This window comes from Corvus cornix, chromosome 3 (genome assembly GCF_000738735.6).
Source record: "Corvus cornix cornix isolate S_Up_H32 chromosome 3, ASM73873v5, whole genome shotgun sequence".
Lineage (NCBI taxonomy): Eukaryota > Metazoa > Chordata > Aves > Passeriformes > Corvidae > Corvus > Corvus cornix.
This window is the reverse complement of record NC_047056.1, coordinates 28,084,716-28,102,775: the sequence shown is the minus strand read 5'-3', so window position 1 is coordinate 28,102,775 and position 18,060 is coordinate 28,084,716. Positions and strand designations below refer to the sequence as shown.

General features: G+C 37.0%; 1 protein-coding gene across 2 annotated transcripts in view; it reads left to right on the top strand.

The window, feature by feature from the left end:
- The window catches only part of BABAM2 (BRISC and BRCA1 A complex member 2), a 171,784-nt gene that overhangs the window by 113,688 nt on the left and 40,036 nt on the right, over positions 1-18,060 (top strand). For both annotated transcript variants that reach the window (XM_039569042.1, XM_010393724.4), the window contains exons 8-10: positions 9,298-9,397; positions 11,362-11,432; positions 12,907-12,989. In XM_039569042.1, coding sequence (XP_039424976.1) covers positions 9,298-9,397; positions 11,362-11,432; positions 12,907-12,989 — 254 coding nt within the window. The remainder of the gene's footprint in view (positions 1-9,297; positions 9,398-11,361; positions 11,433-12,906; positions 12,990-18,060) is intronic.

Genomic DNA, 18,060 nt, shown 5'->3' with positions numbered 1-18,060 from the left:
ATAGAGTCATGCAGGTTTTGAGAGTCGGTTTCCTGCTTTGTAATAGATACTGCTGGTTAGCTGGGTTTAGTACAAGTACTGGAAAATTACCTGCCTTGTGATCAGTCACAGTATAGTAAGCTGGATCTTACTGAATGCATGCTGGAATAGTGATCAGAAATTACAGATAGATAGGGCATATATTTGTACATGTAGCTGATACCATCTTAGAGCAGTTATTAATTTATTTTATCCACTTCATTGATGGATAGTAAGAGAAGATGTACATGGGTTTGTGATAAATATTCTGTTCAATTGAATTGTTTGGGAGATCTTCATCACTAAAGCAGAGTGGATTATAAAAGAGTAGATCAGTATCTTAAATGCTGTCAAGCGCTGTGTAACATACCACCCAGGCTTCAGTGCAGAGAGGAATTTCCAGGGATCCTTTACAATAAATAAATCCTAGGTTCTTTTTTAAATTTATTGGGTCCTATTGTTTCAGAGGAGAATACTGCTCGCAGCATACCAGCACTCCAGTATTCTCTTTCTTTTTCTTCTTTATGCAAAAGTTTATAATTTCTAGCTCCTGTCCTCATGCTATGCCATTTTTACTTCCTTTGACACAGCTCTTCCAAGTCACCACATTTTTCCCTCAAAGTAGAAGAGCCAATGCCCAGTATTACTTTACTTGCTATTTAGAAGTCCCTTAATATATTCACAGTTCAGGTGGTTATAAATATATAGCAAAACAGGTAATGCCATTAAAATTGCCTTTCTGAAGAATAGGAATTTGAAAAATAAATTTTGTATGGCAGATTCAACTTTCCTCCTTCACAGTTCATGGCAAGGAGAAATGGGGATAGTGCATGATTTAAACAAATTGCTGGGTTTATGTTGCCATCTCAAACCAGTGCAGGATGGAAAAGTTTTACAATTCAGTTATAGTTGACTTTTTCTTCAGGCAAAATCTTGTTTTGTCATAGTTGTGACGAGTCTCCAGCCCCTTTCACATTTGCTTTTCTTTCTGAGATCCGTACAGAAGAAAATTGAAGGAGGTTAGGCTACGTGGTCTTTCTCTTGGCATCTTAATTAATTTCTTTAATCTTCATTTATACAGTTTTCAACTTCTGTGGAAATGAAAACAAAACAGGACTGCACAGCGCTCTCTTTATTTACTTATCTGCCCATGTTGCTTATCTTATCTACCTTTTCTGTTCAGTGGTGTTTGCTGCTGCTCTATTTTTCTGGGTTTCTTTCTTACAACTTTTCCTGGTTGGTTGGGAGTTTCATTTGCTGTTATTTCCTTATTGCATCTAATTCTCTGTGAAAATCTTTTCTGATGTTTCTTTACTTCTCACTCAGGTTTCTCTTAATTTGTTTCCAACCTTTAAGAAATAAGCAAAATGCTTTGGAAATTATTTAAGTCTCCTTTCTGCAGTGGATGTGCTTCCTACCCTCTCATTCAATTCCTCTCTCTGCAGTGTAGCCTGAAATACTGGACTGTGAAAGTTCTTAGGGACAGGAGCCATGCCCTCCTGTTTAAACTGTGAGGCATCTAGCAACTGATTCAGGGTTTCTTATATCTGTTTCCTGTAAATATTCTTTAATAAATTATTGTTTAGTAAAAAAAAATTAATATTATTAATTGGAATTAATACTAGTAAGCAGTACCTTTTGAGGGGGAGGGGGAAGGATACACCAAAGATCTTCTTTTGGTAGCATAAGAAGAGTCTCTAAATTCAGTTCTTCTGTCATTTGTTATGGGTTCTCATTATGATCTGCCCCAACTAAGTACAGTACTTTTGCAATACATGTTGCTATTGGTGATTTTTTTGCAGAAAAAATAAGGGTGGCATCAGTTCAGTAAGTTGCAACACAAAAGCAACATTTGTCAGAAAGTTTTAGCCTTAAAGAGAATCACATTCTTTTTATAGCCTGTGGAACTTTTCATATTTTCTTTTTGAACCTGATAGTAGTGTATTATGAGAAACAATTCTATATTAATACTTTGAAACAGTTTGAAATATATTGCTTTTATGCTTTTCACTTTTGTTTCATGTTGTCAGAATGAATAAGCGACCCTAATTTTATACTGTTCTATAGAGCGATATTGTTGACACCAGTTAAGTTAACCTGTACACTTTGAAGCCTCTCTGATAATTTCTGTTGGCTAGCTTGGACTTCTCCTCAGGTTTGTGCCCTGAGGTCTGATGGAGGTGCCAGAGGGCAATCTGTTGTGCTGGGCTGCCTGCCTGCCCAGCTGTCTGCTGTTAGCCACAGGTCAGTTTATGCAAGTGGGTCCTGTCACCCAGAGAAGAAAGCAGCGTGGTGCCTGTTGTAGGCAGAGTGCTTGTATGCCCTGTGGTACCACTGTGTGACTTCAAGTGTCCCATCAGCTGGGTAATAAGTGTTACCCTCCCGTGGCGGTGCTTCTTCAGAGAATGTGAGATGTGAGGATGGTGAAGAACTCCCTTTTCCAGCACTGGCAGCCCAGGTGTTCACTCACACAACACATCAGTAGAAATCTGGCAGTCCCCTTTATGCAGAAACTTTCTGTGTGTAAAGACCCATTAAGCAAGGGAAAAATTTCAGTCTTGATTTATCAAATACAGAGGAAATACTAATATTTTCAAATTTTTATGCTATCATATTGCAGTAAGAAAAACTTGATACTGCAAGAGTATCTGTTCTTTCTCCCTCCAGGTTTGAGTACTGTCAGTGAAGGGATGAAAAGAAACATATTCTAATGTAATTATAGGGCTAACCATTTATTAATCTCATGCTTCTTGAGTTACTTTCTTTGAGAAGGAGTAGAATCCTGAGGACAAAGCTCTTATCCCCATAGATCTTTCAGGATTGAATCACTCTAGCTATGGTTTGCATGTAAGTCTGGTAGATTGAAGTCTGCTAGAACCTAGAATCTGTACACTTAACGCATAAGTATAACCACTTTGTCTAAAATGGCTAATACATTATAGACATCTGCTTCTTTCTTACAATTTTACCTGCAGCAAAATACAGAAGTTGGAATAACCCAAACATAATATTTATTAGCACTTACAGATGACTTCATCCCACAGTTTTTGTACTATTCTATGAATATTATTAAATTCCTGTGTACTTCAGTATAAGCATCTGAACATTATAGGTGGGCAAGCAGAGAAGCAGAATGGTTGAATTAACATGCTAGAACATACAGAGTCAGCAGAAGAACTGAAATAAAGCTCAGTAAGTCTGACTTGCAGTTTTCTGCACATTCTGTGAAACTAGAATATATTCTGGTTTTAGTATTTGCTCTTTACAGTGATTATTTCTTATTTTTTTCCAGTCACTAGTCAGGACAAGCTCAGAGGTATTTACTCTGAACCTCTAGTAGGTCAAGGAAAAAAAGATGGTATCATCCTTTCAGCTCTAATGGCCAGATGCTGAGTCTGAGTTTGACCAGGATTCTTTCTTCAGATAAGTAGATTTGGCATAGTTTTCCCTCCAGGTCTATTTGTGATTGTTTGGGGTTTTTTCCTGTACACTGAATAATATAGGTGCCTCAGATTGTATCTCTTAGCTGAAAGCATACATTTCTGTTTTACCAGTCTTGGAGTACAAGTCATTCTAAGTAAAAGTTGTTTCTTTAAAAATATAATGGAAATTTTTTTGGACACACTTCCCTTTGTGATAGATTTGAGTGGACAAGCAATATGTTAATTATGTTTGCCTTAAATGGGCTATTACAAGAAAGGGAAGAAAATACTGTCTCCAACCTAGCCTGTCCAATTTTTCAGTACAAATGTTCTGTTATTTTACTGCTAAGCTTTGGGTTGCTGATCGAAGCACTATGCTAAGAGTTCTGCCAAGCATCACGTTGTTTGTGTGATAGGAGGGATTTGGTTACAGTCAGGCAAGTCTGAAAAAAGGTAAACTGACAGCAAATCTGGGATCATGGTTGGTAAGGCAGCTTTTGTGGTCACGTGCTTTTATTTGATGTGGTTCCTTGTGTCTCTTGTGCCAAATGGTGTAATGTACTAAAGTGATGAAACTGCAAAAGAAAAAAAAGTCAACTATTTACTTCAGCAACAAAGGAGAAAGAGAACAGGGAAAGAGATCAAAGCCCTTAACATGTCTCTCAAAATACTAAAAAAGAGCAAAAAGAAGGGAATTTCTTTCCACATGCTTGAGGCTACTCTTGGACAAAGCCATCATGAGTAATAAACCCTTTAAATGCCCATGTCAGTCTGCAGTGTGCTTCAGTTTCAAAATACGGCAGGTATTACTGAGAGTTAAAAAGGGTGTATTTTGGTAAAATAAAAGGCTGTAGTCTATAAAGTCTAAAGTCTACTTCCCATCACTAGTACATAGATTTGACAATGCTTTAACACTGGCCACACTGAGAGAAAAGCTCGCCGTTACTTTAAACCCCTATAAAACGTCTTCCCATTCAGAGGCAAGTTTTTAAATTGTTTACATTTTCAAAGTTAGGAGAATCTATAACTCCATCATTCACAATCATTGAACTTGTCATTTCCCTATTTTCTATGTGTTTTGCAGAAAGAATATATTGGAGTTAGAAATGTTGAGTGCAGTCAATGTTATGTACCATTTTCTTCTGGTATAAAGCTCTTTAATGCTATGTCACACTGCATTCAGGATAAGTATGATCGTTCTTACAATTCTGGACCTCCTTACCCAAATACACATTTTCTACTCTCCCTAAAAAAAACTAAGCTCCTATTGGGTAAGGTACCTTCTTTTAAGAGTGTAACTTTTCTGTAGATGTTCTTTTCTTTGTGATACTTGTTTCATAGAAAAGCTTATGCAATTTTTTGAAACAGGGAATCGGAACAGGTAAGGCGGGGAGCACAAAACATAAACTGTATTATGCGTGCACAGGTCCTTAGCTGTAGTAGCATAACCTGTGTTAGCACATAACTTTTTAAACTGTGATGTAGAGGTAGTCTGAAATAATCCTCATTTTTCAGACTTAGCTCAAAAGTTTCCCAGCAATCTAGAGAAACCTGCATTTTTTTCTCTTTGGAGAAAGAGGGAAGCAAAATGAATTGCAGGGAAGAGATGATGTGAAAGAAAGAATTTAGGGGAACTAGGCAGGCCCAAGAGTTGTAGGGAAGGGGGTAGAGATGGGAGTAAGAGCATCTGTCTACATGCCTGTAAGTGTGCCTTACTAAAGCACCCAGTCTTATGAGCTTGAAACTTGGAAGTACCGTTCTTCTCTAACGAAGTGATGCTTTTAAGGAAGGGTAAATAACTGCTTCCTTACACATAAATACTCAAGAACAAAAACAGTCACTTCTCTAAAATTGTGAATTAATGCTGTGCCATTTTTTGAGGATCATTTCTTGAGAAAGGCATTTTAATTAATTATACCTTATCAAAAAATGGGAAAGAATTTTGCATGTCGGCCTGAATAAATAGATCCATTGAGAGACAGAGCAAGTCACTTGGAATGCATCAGTCAACAGCAGAAATGTAAACATACTCCAGCTACACTTTCTGAACTTGTATTTCAACGTCACAGAACAAAACTTCTGTTAATGCAGGCTGACTGCTGCACTTGTTGAATTCAGTAGTAAGTTCCTTACAAAATCCAATTTAATTCACAGACCATGGATCAGAACCACATTGTGTCTGACTCTGGAAACCCAGGAGGACAGGGCCTTGCTGCAAAGGAGTCTCTGCTCTGTCTTGAAATGAGATGTATGAAGTTGGTTTGCAGAGCTGAGTAGGTTTAGAGTAAGAGCAAGCAAATAAAATTCTGAGGCCAACAGGTCTCTGTTCCAGCATGTTTGTACAACCTTATCTCTGAGATAGGTAGATCTACCGTGTATTTAATCTTCATCTGGTACTAGTCCAAATGATATAGCATCCCCTAAGACTGTTGCTTCGTGAATTGTTAAAATTACAGAAAATACCAGACTGTTAGAATTCTAGCCTTTAAAAAGTAGCAGTTTATTGGAAAAAACGGTGTGAAAATCAAACACAATTCGATTGATTGTGCTCATACTAGCCTTACTCTGGCAGCTGTAGGGGATCAATTGTCTTTGTTTAAAAACAAATAACTTCCTCATCATACTTCTTGATGGTTTTTGTTTAACATTTTTTGTTGTCTTGATAAAATGAACATGGGGGGCTTTTGTAAGGTGTGCAAAACACTGATACAGAGAAGGAAAGCTCAATTGCAGACAGAGGTGTTTAAGATCTATGCTCCAAGAGGCCCAACTCTCTGGAAAGCAGATCTGATGTACAGCAATATTTAGCTTGTGCTGGTGAAATACTCTGGCAAATGAAATGCCCTTGACTACAAAAGGCTTCTTACAGCACTTTGTTTGGCATTTTTTCTCTTGCTTGGACTATGAGGTACCTCAAAAAGCAGCCTTAGATATTGAACGGCATGGTGACATTCCCTTGCCTAATTGTCTCCATTTTGAACCTTTTCAGGTCCTTCTGTGACATTGTGTAAGTCTCTTCTTTCTTCATTTACAGGTTTATTGTAAGTCAAATGAATTATTACAGCCTCTTGTCTGGTCTCAGGGTTGTGAGGTAGTGCAAATATGTTCCTTTAACATGACAGAGACACTGTAGTACAGCATAGTCAAATCAAACTCTGAGCAATAGCTTCTTTACGTGTTTAAAAATAAAAGGTAAATATCAGTTTAATAAGGCAGATTAATCTTAATTACTAAATGTTTATAGACAGTTTTGAGATGGTCAGAGGCAAGGTCCTGTGCAAATGCAGTATTTTATTAAAATATTTAATAAGCAGATTCTCTGACACAATAGAGGGAACAAAGAAGCCTGTCCACTCTTAATTTTCCCTACCCATAATGGTTTCTACAGAACATAAATTACATATTGTATAGCTTTATTCTGTTTTCAGAGGATAATTATACTAGAAATTCCAGCCTTCTTTCTGTGGAGGGACCTCTTTCTCAGAAACCACACCTTTTAGCAGTCTGTTTTTCATTTGAAAAGGGCTGGATTTCCGTTTATGTCAACACATTTTTACGGGATGGCTACTTTCAAGAGATGGATACAGGTAAAATGGGAAACCCTTGCTCACAAATCATAATAATTCAGTCTGGAAGATATATTATAAGCTGATGATGTAGGAGTGGAAGATTTTTTTTTGCATGTGTAGTCTGTTAGTGATGCCTCTTAATTTCATACCTGCTATTGTAACTGAGAGAGAAGCCTGTAATTCCTGTAGCAGTCATCTGAGCATTTTCAGTGGTATGTCCATAGTGCAAGGGAACTTGGACTTGGTGTCAGATGAGGCAAGGCAGGATGCAAAATGGACAGTACCAGTTGCTCTGTGTATGAGATTGGAGGCTTTTATGGATATATTTACATAACATTTAAGGAGTTTAATAAACTGAAAGTCAGGATCTTAAAATAAGGTTCACAACCCACTTGTAACATACGAGGAGGGACAAGTCTTCCATTCTCCAATGTTAGAAATGAATGGGCCCCCTATATTTTCAATTTTGTAAGAACAAACTACTGTTTCAGAAATGTTCCAACTTTCTAATCATCTCATAGTCACACTTCACTGCTTTCAACCATCCACAAGTTGCAGAATTATATTCTCGTGAGTAATTTTAGTAAGGGGGTAGCAGCAAGAAAACTGAATTCTGTTTAAAAAAATCCCATTGAAGTCTTACTTCTGCGGGAAAAGTTTGTTTGTGTTTTTATGTAGCTGTGGTGTACTCAAGGCTTCTTTTTTCATCATTGCATATGCAAAATCCAGACCTGCGGAGCTGTTCCATGTGGTGAACAGTCTGCTAAACCCAGACTGTTTTGCCTGAGTAGCAGATTTCCATATACCTCATTATGAGTTTGGGATTTTTTTGATTTATGTAGGCTCTGTTCCTTCAAAGGGATGTATGACTGTAGACTTTATACCTACCAAAGTGATTTCTTATCAAGTACTGAGGAAAATAAAAGGCCAGATCCCGTTGGAGAGTAAGAGCCTTATTTTGCAGAGAACTTATCTTTCTAGCCAGTGTAATTTGTCATGGAAACAGCATGTAAACAGGAGGCCACACAAAGTAACTTAGCTCTTGAAGCTTTTTAATGGTGTCCAAGATGGTTCTGGATTGTTAGTGAATGATGTAATCCACAGTGTGTAATGCAAACTTTGATTTGGTAAGGGACTACAAAGAAAGATTTAGGTCAGTACTGCTAGAAGGAAGTAGCATGGACTTTACCTAGTTGTTGCCTTATACAGCCTGATTTAAATAAGTGTTAGATCTTTCCACACCAAAGAAGCCATTATCCTGAGTAATAGCAGGTGTGCTTCAGTCTTCTGCCCTTTGATAAAGGCAAATGGTTAAGCTGCCTAAAAACATCTCTGAAGTTACCTTATTTCTGTGGATTCCTACCATTCAGATATCCAGTATGTTCATGGACAGAATTAATATCCTTGTTTTTATTATTTCCTACTGGGGATGAACAAAATCACAGAATCATGGAATATAATCATAAACCAATGTAGATTGGCAAGAAGAGGCTTATCTGGCCAAGCCGCTGCTCAGAGGCGGGCAGCTCGTGCCAGTTGTTCAGCTGAGCTTTGAGCACCTCTGAGGACAGAGCACCACTGAGCCCCACTTCAGAGAAACCTCTGACTCCATCATCTCTATAATTTTCCATTAAATAATTGAAGGCTTCAGTATGCCTTCAACTTCCCTCCTCAGTACCCCCTCTCTGCAGTGTTCTCTGAAGACTGAGTAAACCCATTTCTTTCAGCATCCTCCTTACATCATCATGTACCTGGTAATCTTTCTGATCCACTACCCCTTTGATTAAGTAGGTTAACATCTGTGTTCTATTGGGAAATCCAAAACTGGAGTAGATGATGTGATTGATATTTGCATCTGGCTGTTTATTACTCCTCAGTCCCAATTATTTTGATTATTCTTAGCTGATTTGACTGAAGGTGGTTTTTGGAATAGCTGAGAACTTCAAATCCTCTCCTCCCCCACTAACAAGATTTTTGAACTACAGTACTGCACATCTTACTGATGAGGACTAAGAAGCAGAACTGTTCTCAATGAAAAAGCTATTTCCTGGGAGAATGTTTTGCATTAGTGATACTCTTGATTTAAGTGGTTCATTTACAGTGGGTCATGGTATAACCTGTTTTTATAGATGGTATCACTCAGTACTTTTTATTATCACCACAGCATAAAATGCGCTTCCTCGTGGCCCTCTGACTTTAAGCATCGGGAAAGAGGACTGTGTAGAAATAATTTTCAAATCCCAGGGACTGTACATGTAACATACTGTTAAATTAACTTCTTTCTCTAGTGCCCTTGGAGGATCATCTGCCCTTCACATCCCAGCCTTTCCTGGTGGAGGTTGTCTCATTGACTATGTACCCCAAGTATGCCAGCTGCTAACAAACAAGGTAAGCTGCTAGAGACAATCAGTTTTCCTTTCCTTTATGCACTGTACTGCATTTCCACAGACATCATTATTCTTCTGCCAGGTATTCTTAAGCAAGGCATACTTAGGCTGAACTACACAGGGACTACATACTTAGGCTGAACTATACTTTCTTGGTAAGAGCTGAGCACCTAAGCACGACATTGAATAGAATGACTCCTTTAGGTAAACAAGTGAGTTTGGGATCAGATCCTGGAGCAGTTTTTTTCTTAGTGCCACATGTTATGATTTAGGATAAAATGTTATTGTATTGTACAACACGGCATTGTAGTATACTGGTTTTTAGTAAATACAGATATGGAGTTTGCATATTATTTTTCTAGTTGCAAGTTCTCATACCCCAGTCATTATTGTAGGTTTTGAGTACTTTCCGTGATTTTTCTTCTCAGATGTTTCCTCCAGATGAACTGAATCAGCAGTTTCTTTGGATGTTTATACAGTAATAGCTACTTAAGGTTGCTGAAAAGGTTGTGTTCCAGTTAGCTTACTGTTTGAACAAAAAAGAATGATTATAGTATTTTGAAAGTTTCTCCATTATTTAATTGTAATTTTCAAAAGAAGGCTTAGGGGTCAACATCTAGAAATTTGCATATTACAGACTTCCTATTTGTATATTATTTTTACCTTCAATTGTCTAAATGAAGAAAAGAATTTTGTCTTTTAGAAAAAGTTCTTCAGATAGTATTTCCATAATTTTGCTGGAATCCATCATTAGAGTTGTTTTTGTTGTGGTTTTCTGTTAAAATTACTTTCTGTTTTTAAAATCTGCAAGTACACAGTACTGTTTTTATCCTTTCTTAAACAAAGTCACTTAAGCAAACTTATCATATGTTTTCCTCCTCCCAAAATAACATTTCAGATCCTACACAAAGCCTTCAAAATAATCACAGTGTTTTATAAAATAAAATGTTTCAATTTATAAACAGAATTTAAGTTATACAAGACAGCTCTCAGCAATGGTTGTGTCAAGACTTTTTCAGTAATTTTAGGAAAGCATTTGCCAGCCAAGGAATTCTAGTATTGCCATAGCCAAGAAAATACTCTTCCTGTTCTTTTCAGTGGGGGAAAAAAGGTTCCTAAAATGCTAGGTTTTGTTCTGGATAGCAAAGAATTTACGCAGGGAATCACATATAGAACCATACCATAAGTACTTCCAAGTCACCAGTTGTAAACCAGATGTCCTTGCAGCCCGATGACACATGCATTGTTTCTGTTATGGGTCAAGCCCTGCTCACACTGTTCTCCTAAGTAAAGCCATGCAAATCAACAAAAAAACATACATGGTGTGAGGAGAATTTTGCCTTAAGTCTCCAAATTTAGCATTGTTGGATTTTGTCTGTGCCAGGATGGAATTCTTTCAAAACCCAGAATGCCTCAGAAATTGATGTTCGCAGTTGAGTAGGTGGCTCCCTGAGTCAGCATGAAACCAGTGAAAGAGCTTAGTGTTCAGAAGATTTTGTTGGAGGTGCAGTCTTCAGAAACCACCAAAGATCAGTTGTGAAAGATATTTGATATTTACTTCTCTTTTATAAGCAGAATGTTATTTTGACACTTAGCCTGCTGTCAGTTCAGATAACTGATTTGCCTATCGCAGCTTTCCACTCAAACTTCAGTAAGGCAAGGCTGAGCATTTCTTTCTTCCAGTCTTTGTCTTGTGTGGTTAAACAGTGCTTCAATCTATTGTGAAAGTCTGAGTTTCACTCAGAAGTGACTGAAGAGATTTCTTTACAAGATATTCTGTGTGCAAGATCCAGAGTTTGTTTTAAAGGCATTTTAGGATTCTTTAGGGAAATCATGCTAAATATAGGATTCAGAACTACTACTAGGTAAAACATAAATCTTCCTTAACAAGAAATGTATGACAAACTGGGCTTTTGCGTTTTTAATCTTTTTATATCTCTGGATTTGTTTTCTTTCTTTTTTAAGGTACAATATGTTATTCAGGGATACCATAAGAGAAGAGAGTACATTGCAGCTTTCCTGAGTCACTTTGGAACGTAAGTTTTCTTTCGATCCATTTTTTCTGTAGCGTGGGGGAAACTCATTTTCTACTCGTGGTTGTGTGGCTGCTGTCCACTGGATAAGATGAAATCTAGTCATTTTTCACAGAAGGATGTGTAGAGATTGTCTCTCTGTAGCAGTACTGGAATGTAGTTCAGCATTATTTCACTTCAGTGCCAGTTGCCAATCTGATTTTTCTAGAAAATAGGTGATGATGGGAAGGGGACAGAAGGGATTTTCTCCTTGTGCAGAAGAAGTGTGTTTGTTTCTGAATAAATTACTGGAGGGGTCTTACATTAATAGGCAGTGACTGAGGTGGGAGAATGGAGAAGCAGGTACAGTTCCAAGCCTTGCAAGAGCCAGAAACCGCTGCTCAGAGTAAAGGCAGAACTGGGACACCAGCTGTTCCCACCACCAACCAGTATTTCGTCTCTCAAGAGAAGAGGCTCTTAGGTCATGTTGCATTCCTGCAGATGAAAGGTCCATGGCCAGGCATGATGACAAATTAGCTTCAGAAATCAATTAATCAGGGCTTCCTTGGCACTGTGAAAGGTTGGCACTTTGGTTTCCTGCCAAAATTCTGACTTGAGCTGGAGTCCAAGCCTTTAGCTAATCGTGATGAGGGGTTTCTGCTTCCAAGGGGTGATGCCAGTGACATGGATATTTGGGAGCCCTTCAAATCTCAGGTCTCTCAAGTGAGGCTAGGAAAACAAGTGACTTCTAGCATGCACCCAAATTTAATACAACGATAAGTAGGTGACAATGACTTGAACTGGACATATGAGTAGACAGTCAGTGCAAGCTCAGTCTTTAGAAAAACATTTCCTTTTCTTCTGAGAAAACTACATTCTAGAAATGGCCAGGTGTGTGCCTATGATTATAGGACATCTGTGTTTGGTTCATGAGTTCTGGTACTGTTTGAGACTTAGAGAATACCAGCTTCTGATGGTTGAAACTTTTAATCCATCTATCAAACAAGTGTTCTGTATGGAATTTTTTGTTATGATCTCATGTTTTGTATTTTTTTATATACTCTTTCCAATTTTCAAATTTAAACTCTTCTCACCCTGCTTATTTCCAGTTTTACTCTCTCACTTCCTACAGAAATAACAAATAATCTTAATTTGAGTAAGATACAGGGAATTTGTGTGTCTACAGTTTTTATCAATTTAGGATGCAGATGTAGTAGCAGGTCTCCTTTCATTTAAAAGTGTATTTTAAACTGAAAATGGCCTGTCTTTGAGTAAAAACCTCCAATACCACAGCATAATTAAGATGATTACCAAGATTAAAAATTTAATCTAATTTACAATTAGCTAGAAAATTGTAACTGTTAATAAAGCAAATACTGGAAGTTTCTGAACAAACAAGCAAAAATAAAAATCCCTGTATTACAAAATTTACATATTCATCATTCAGTATTAGAAGATAAAAATTGTATTCATTTTTTTGTTGTTTTTTGGTTGATAGTGGTGTGGTGGAATATGATGCAGAAGGATTCACAAAGCTTACTCTGTTGCTGATGTGGAAAGACTTTTGCTTCCTTGTTCACAGTGAGTAACACTTTGCCTCAGGCATAAATGTCTATCCTCTTGAAGATACAAGTTCAAAAGGGAAAATGTACAATTACAGGAAACAATTTAAAAGTTTTAGCTATTTTTATCCAGTGCTTAATCTATTTTTGATGTGACTTAGAAAACACAAAATCTCAATTGTATCTGGAGAAGGGGAGAGGATGAACACCAATAGGGAAATGTTGGCTTTACAGAATGCCAAAAGTGTCCTGGGAATGTTTTGTGGTATTTTGACTCAAGATTAAGTTCACTGTTGTAACATGGCCTTTCAAAAGTGTCAGTGATGAGGACTGTTGTTATTATACTCAGCCCAGGAATACCTAAAATCATCTGTAACTGTAAGGAATTAATGCATTGATAACAACTGTAAAGACACTTTAACATAGAGAAAATATATTACATAAGAAACAACAGCATATTGTCATTAGGATCCAAAAGTTATTCCTAGACTGAAACTGTGTAGGCAAAACTGTCTTAACAATGTAGCTAGGTTTGCTGTCATTTAAAATTTTTAAATAAACATTGCATTGTTACCAAAAAGACATTCTTAATTTAAATATATAGGAATTACTCCATGTGGAAATTAGTAAATGTGGCTTTGATACTGCCTTTTACATACTACCTTAAGTTACAGTTTCTGTTTTCCTTGTGTTAAGGTGAAATAAACAGATATCAAAGATATTTTGATCTGGGGAAATTTGGTCATGTTACCCTTTAGATTTGATGGTTAGACTTCTTATTTATGTTCAAAATTATTACATTGCAATCTGGGCAGCTGCAGCATTGGTGTTTGACAGCATTCTAGCACTGGAGTCTTCCATGTTACGTAATTTTTTATTGTGGTCTAGCTTTTCATGTGGAAAACTAATGCTGTCTTAATGACATCATAGAAATTTCTCCCAGAGTTCTTAACGCGGGAAGTCAGGATTGCTGTTGTTCAGAGCAGTCCTTCACCCTGTGTTGTATTGGAGATCATGAAAAATGGTCTCACTAATCCCTTTCCTTACGTCACCTAAGATTACCTTACCATACATTAATGACCTTAAGAGGTCTAGAAAACTCAAACCTGAAATTAAAACACTTCTGTCATATTATTATGGTTTCCGTTGGGGGGAAAACAGAGAATTAGAATTAAAGTGGTATCTTTGGGAATATTATCCTCATGAAGTCTTTACTTACATTTCAACTACAATTGAGAACTGGTCACTGGACACTTGTCGTCTATGAGATGACACTTCTTTATGTACAGCCTTCTTGAAGATTTCCTACCTTTCTTACTCCCCCACATATTTGGATTAATTTAATCAGTGTTAAAATTCCTGTGGATTTGATTTGTGCTGTGGGATAATATACCTTAATACATGTTGAATCACTTAGATTTCAGGGGAATCAAAATTCAAATTTCTGCTAAATAACAGAGCAGGTTTTAACTGTGTAATATTCATAGTATTCAATTAAACTGGCACGAAAGCTACAATTATAACAGAATAGTTTATCACTATGTATTAACCCTGTGGCCTTAGAAATCATACAGTGGCTTAGCTGTGTATGCCATTGCATCACTCACTTGTTGAACAATTCACTGCAAAAGCATTTCTGTTCCATGCACTGAAGGATATTGCAGTGAAGGGACCGAAACCTGCACTTCATTTCCTGAGTGAAGTAATGTAGGCTTTCATCTCCTAACCACTGACTTAACTATGCATATTATGGTTGAATATTTAGCAAGCATCTAATAAAATGTCTGGGAGAGATAGCAATAAGTTGAAAACTGTTCTACTTTATATATTTACTACAGTATGTAGATAAAGTATTCAGAGGAGAATAAATATGTCAGTATATAGCAAGCACTGTGGCAAAACAAATGAAAGGAACCATAGTAAATTTTATTGGCATCTAAATTTTGGTTAAAATTTTAGGTTTGAAATTGTGAGATTTATAAATACTAACATGAGTCGTATTTACTTTAGAAGATGGATTCAGAGGTTTCAAAAGTAACTTTGGCATTGTTTTGTAACTGTTTGCATTGAGAGTTACAAACTTGTTCGGACACTAGGAAGCAAAAAACATTAGAAGTTGAAATTATTCAGAATAGTTTTATTGAGTAAAGTGGGTTAAAGAAGAGAGAAACACAAAAATAGTTCTGAATTGCCAAAGCCAAATAGCCTTAGAACAATTTCACATGCTAAACAAAAGACTGATGCTGTAGTTACAGAACGGAGAGCAGAGTCTACCCACTCTACCTTAAAACACCAAGGAGCTACCTAGTTGCAAACCTAATCATTAGACTAATGAAGCTGGTGGAGTTATTATATTAGATCAAAGACTAGTTAAAGGAACTGTTTCTTCTGTGGTTTAGTTTTAAGAATTAATCAAGTGCTTTCAAATATAAGACAGAAGAAATAAACATTTAGAGAAGTTCATGCATCCACATGGGAAAGGAAATCGTTAATCAGGCTTACTGCTTTTGATACTGATACTGTTTATGAGTAAGTCTCAGTATGAAGCTTTGTAAGTAAACTTCAATAGACTGCTCGCTTTTCAATAGACTTTCTCTTCTTGTTTATAAATCAGCTATGATTAGTTTTTGGAGACAGATATTTCCTCATATTCTTGTTCCTGTATACAGTCTATGTATTTATACCATATATAAATTATAGTATCATTTAGGCTGGAAAATACCTTTAAGATCGAGTCCAGCCATTGATGATATAACCAGATCAATATTAGATAAAAACACAAGTTACATTATCTGTGCATAATTAAGAATTAAATAGTGTTATTTGTCTAAACACAAGAGTAGAACTCTGAAGCAACCTGTATTTGGGCTTTTCAAAGATGATTTTTATCTTGCAAGATTTTTAGGTTATCAGCACTAAGGAGATGGACAGAAGCTGGACCAGTTTGCAGTAGTAAACAAAACACTGCTTGTGTTAGTGGTTGTTTAAGATGTCTTGAAAAAGACAAACATTAAACTAAAAAGGGTTTGTTTCACTGAACAGTATTTCAGGGGATGGAGAATGTTGAAGGCTGCCAGCATTTATATTTCCAGTTTGTGTGGGATCTCAGTCAAGGTGAAGTTGGTGGGAACATTTGGTGGAAGTCACCTTGGCTAACTGTAAGGGATTCCAGTTTCTGTGTGGATAATGCCACTGACCCAGGAGTTCCAAAGTGCTGGTCATGTAAAAGCTCGAGTTTAACTGATGATCCTTCTTGTTATGGGAATGCCAATTGAACTAGCTTTTTGTCCACCCTTTTTACTTGCCTGTGCAGTTAGGTGGTTGCCTCTGTCAGAGGATAGATCAGAAACAGGCAGCATCTTAGCACGAAGAAAGTTTTGAAACAGAAGAGAAAAGCCAGCAAGGGACCTACAGCATTAATTAGCGAAGAGGAGACTATACCTTATGAGTATCAGGCTTTGGGTGGACTTGTGCTTCTGGATTCAGGCTTTTTGGGTGGAAGTTATCAAGGCCAGCTTCTGATGCACTCTTGTTTGGATATTGCTGTCTGCACACATTTGTCAGTCTCTTCAAGAAAAGTTACGGAAAAATAACCTTGTTTGCCTGAGCCATGTCCTAAAAAAATAGGCCGAATATTGGGTGGAATATTTACATTATATTGTTTCTGTGAGCTTTTATCTAATGAGGTGTTTTGACTTTCTTATGTAGTGCTGTTTCTTTATTCTTCTCATTGTTCCTTAAATGAAAATGGGAATTTATGACTCTGAAAACCAAAGAAGGTAAAAGAGATCATGACCATGTGGATAACAAGGTGGTATCTGGTCCTGTCAGGAAAGCAGGATAGTTCAGTTGAAATGCCAAGCATAACAAAACAAATATTTCAGGAGTCTAGAATGAGAAGTTCAATGCTGATCAAAATAGTCCGCAACTATTATATTTCATTTCATTCTGTCATTTCATTATTAAATGAGAAACTGAGGATTAACAATCAGCCCCAGTGATTTAAAAGTGGCTGGAGAAAGTCAAAAGCTATTTGGATCTTACTCTTGGGAGTAAGCAGAGAAGTGTCCTTTTTTTGGCAGTCTTCTCCTCTGACTCAGTACTTTTAGCTGGTTCCATGTATTTCTTTGAATCTTGTCTTGAGAGTTTCTGAGAGCATGTTCTGCCTACAGCAAAATACACCGTCAGCTGACAGGGCTTCTTCAAAACTTTGTACATTGTTTCAATCACTCAAAGCAAAGCACTCTCTGTGACATTTCCTGCGTGGTGAAGTGTGTCTTGCTTACTGAAGTCAATGAAAACTGCAGGTACACTGCAGTGCTGTGGATCAGGCAGTGTGATAGAAAAGTAGCCTGAGTCACAGGCACAAAGTTCTGCACTAAACTGGGCATGGGCTTAGACAGGGGCTAATCACAGGACTGAATTGTAGCATTTGGAAAATTAACGAGTCTTTTGCTGATCATTTTTCTCCATGGCGTAATTTACTCCTTTATTTCTAAGGGATACTGCCAGGTAGATTTAGTTGGAAATTTTTATTGAAAGCAGGTAATTATACTTTTTGACACTAAGAGTACTTTAAACATTTTGTTCCTCTGATTCCACCTTGGGTATTTAGCTGTACATGAGCCAAATGAGCTGGTTTTTTATCTAGTTATTCATAATGGATGCAAGTGAGCCTGAAAAGTGGTTTTCTTTTCCTCTTTTTCTGTTTCTCTGTGTTCATTTTGTTTTCATGTCACTCAGTATAAGCTAGTTGTAGGTTCTTGTTTGTAATTGCAGAAAGAGGGAGAATGGGCAGCAGGCAAGTCATAAAACTTGGTATGGACAGAAACAAACTGGAAACAACAGTTGTGATACCAATTAGGCTTTATAAGAATCTTATAGATGGCCTGATGTGGGTGGACTGGCAAGGTATTTTAAAATGTCATTTTGGTGTGGATATTATTTTTTTAATTTCTGAGAAATGCATGTATTTGCAACACTTTTAAAACTGTAGTATATTGCTGCAGACATTAATTGATGTTCTTCCAGCAACTACAAGCACTTTAACAAATGGACTGAAAGGCTTTGTAATAACTTCTTACAAAATT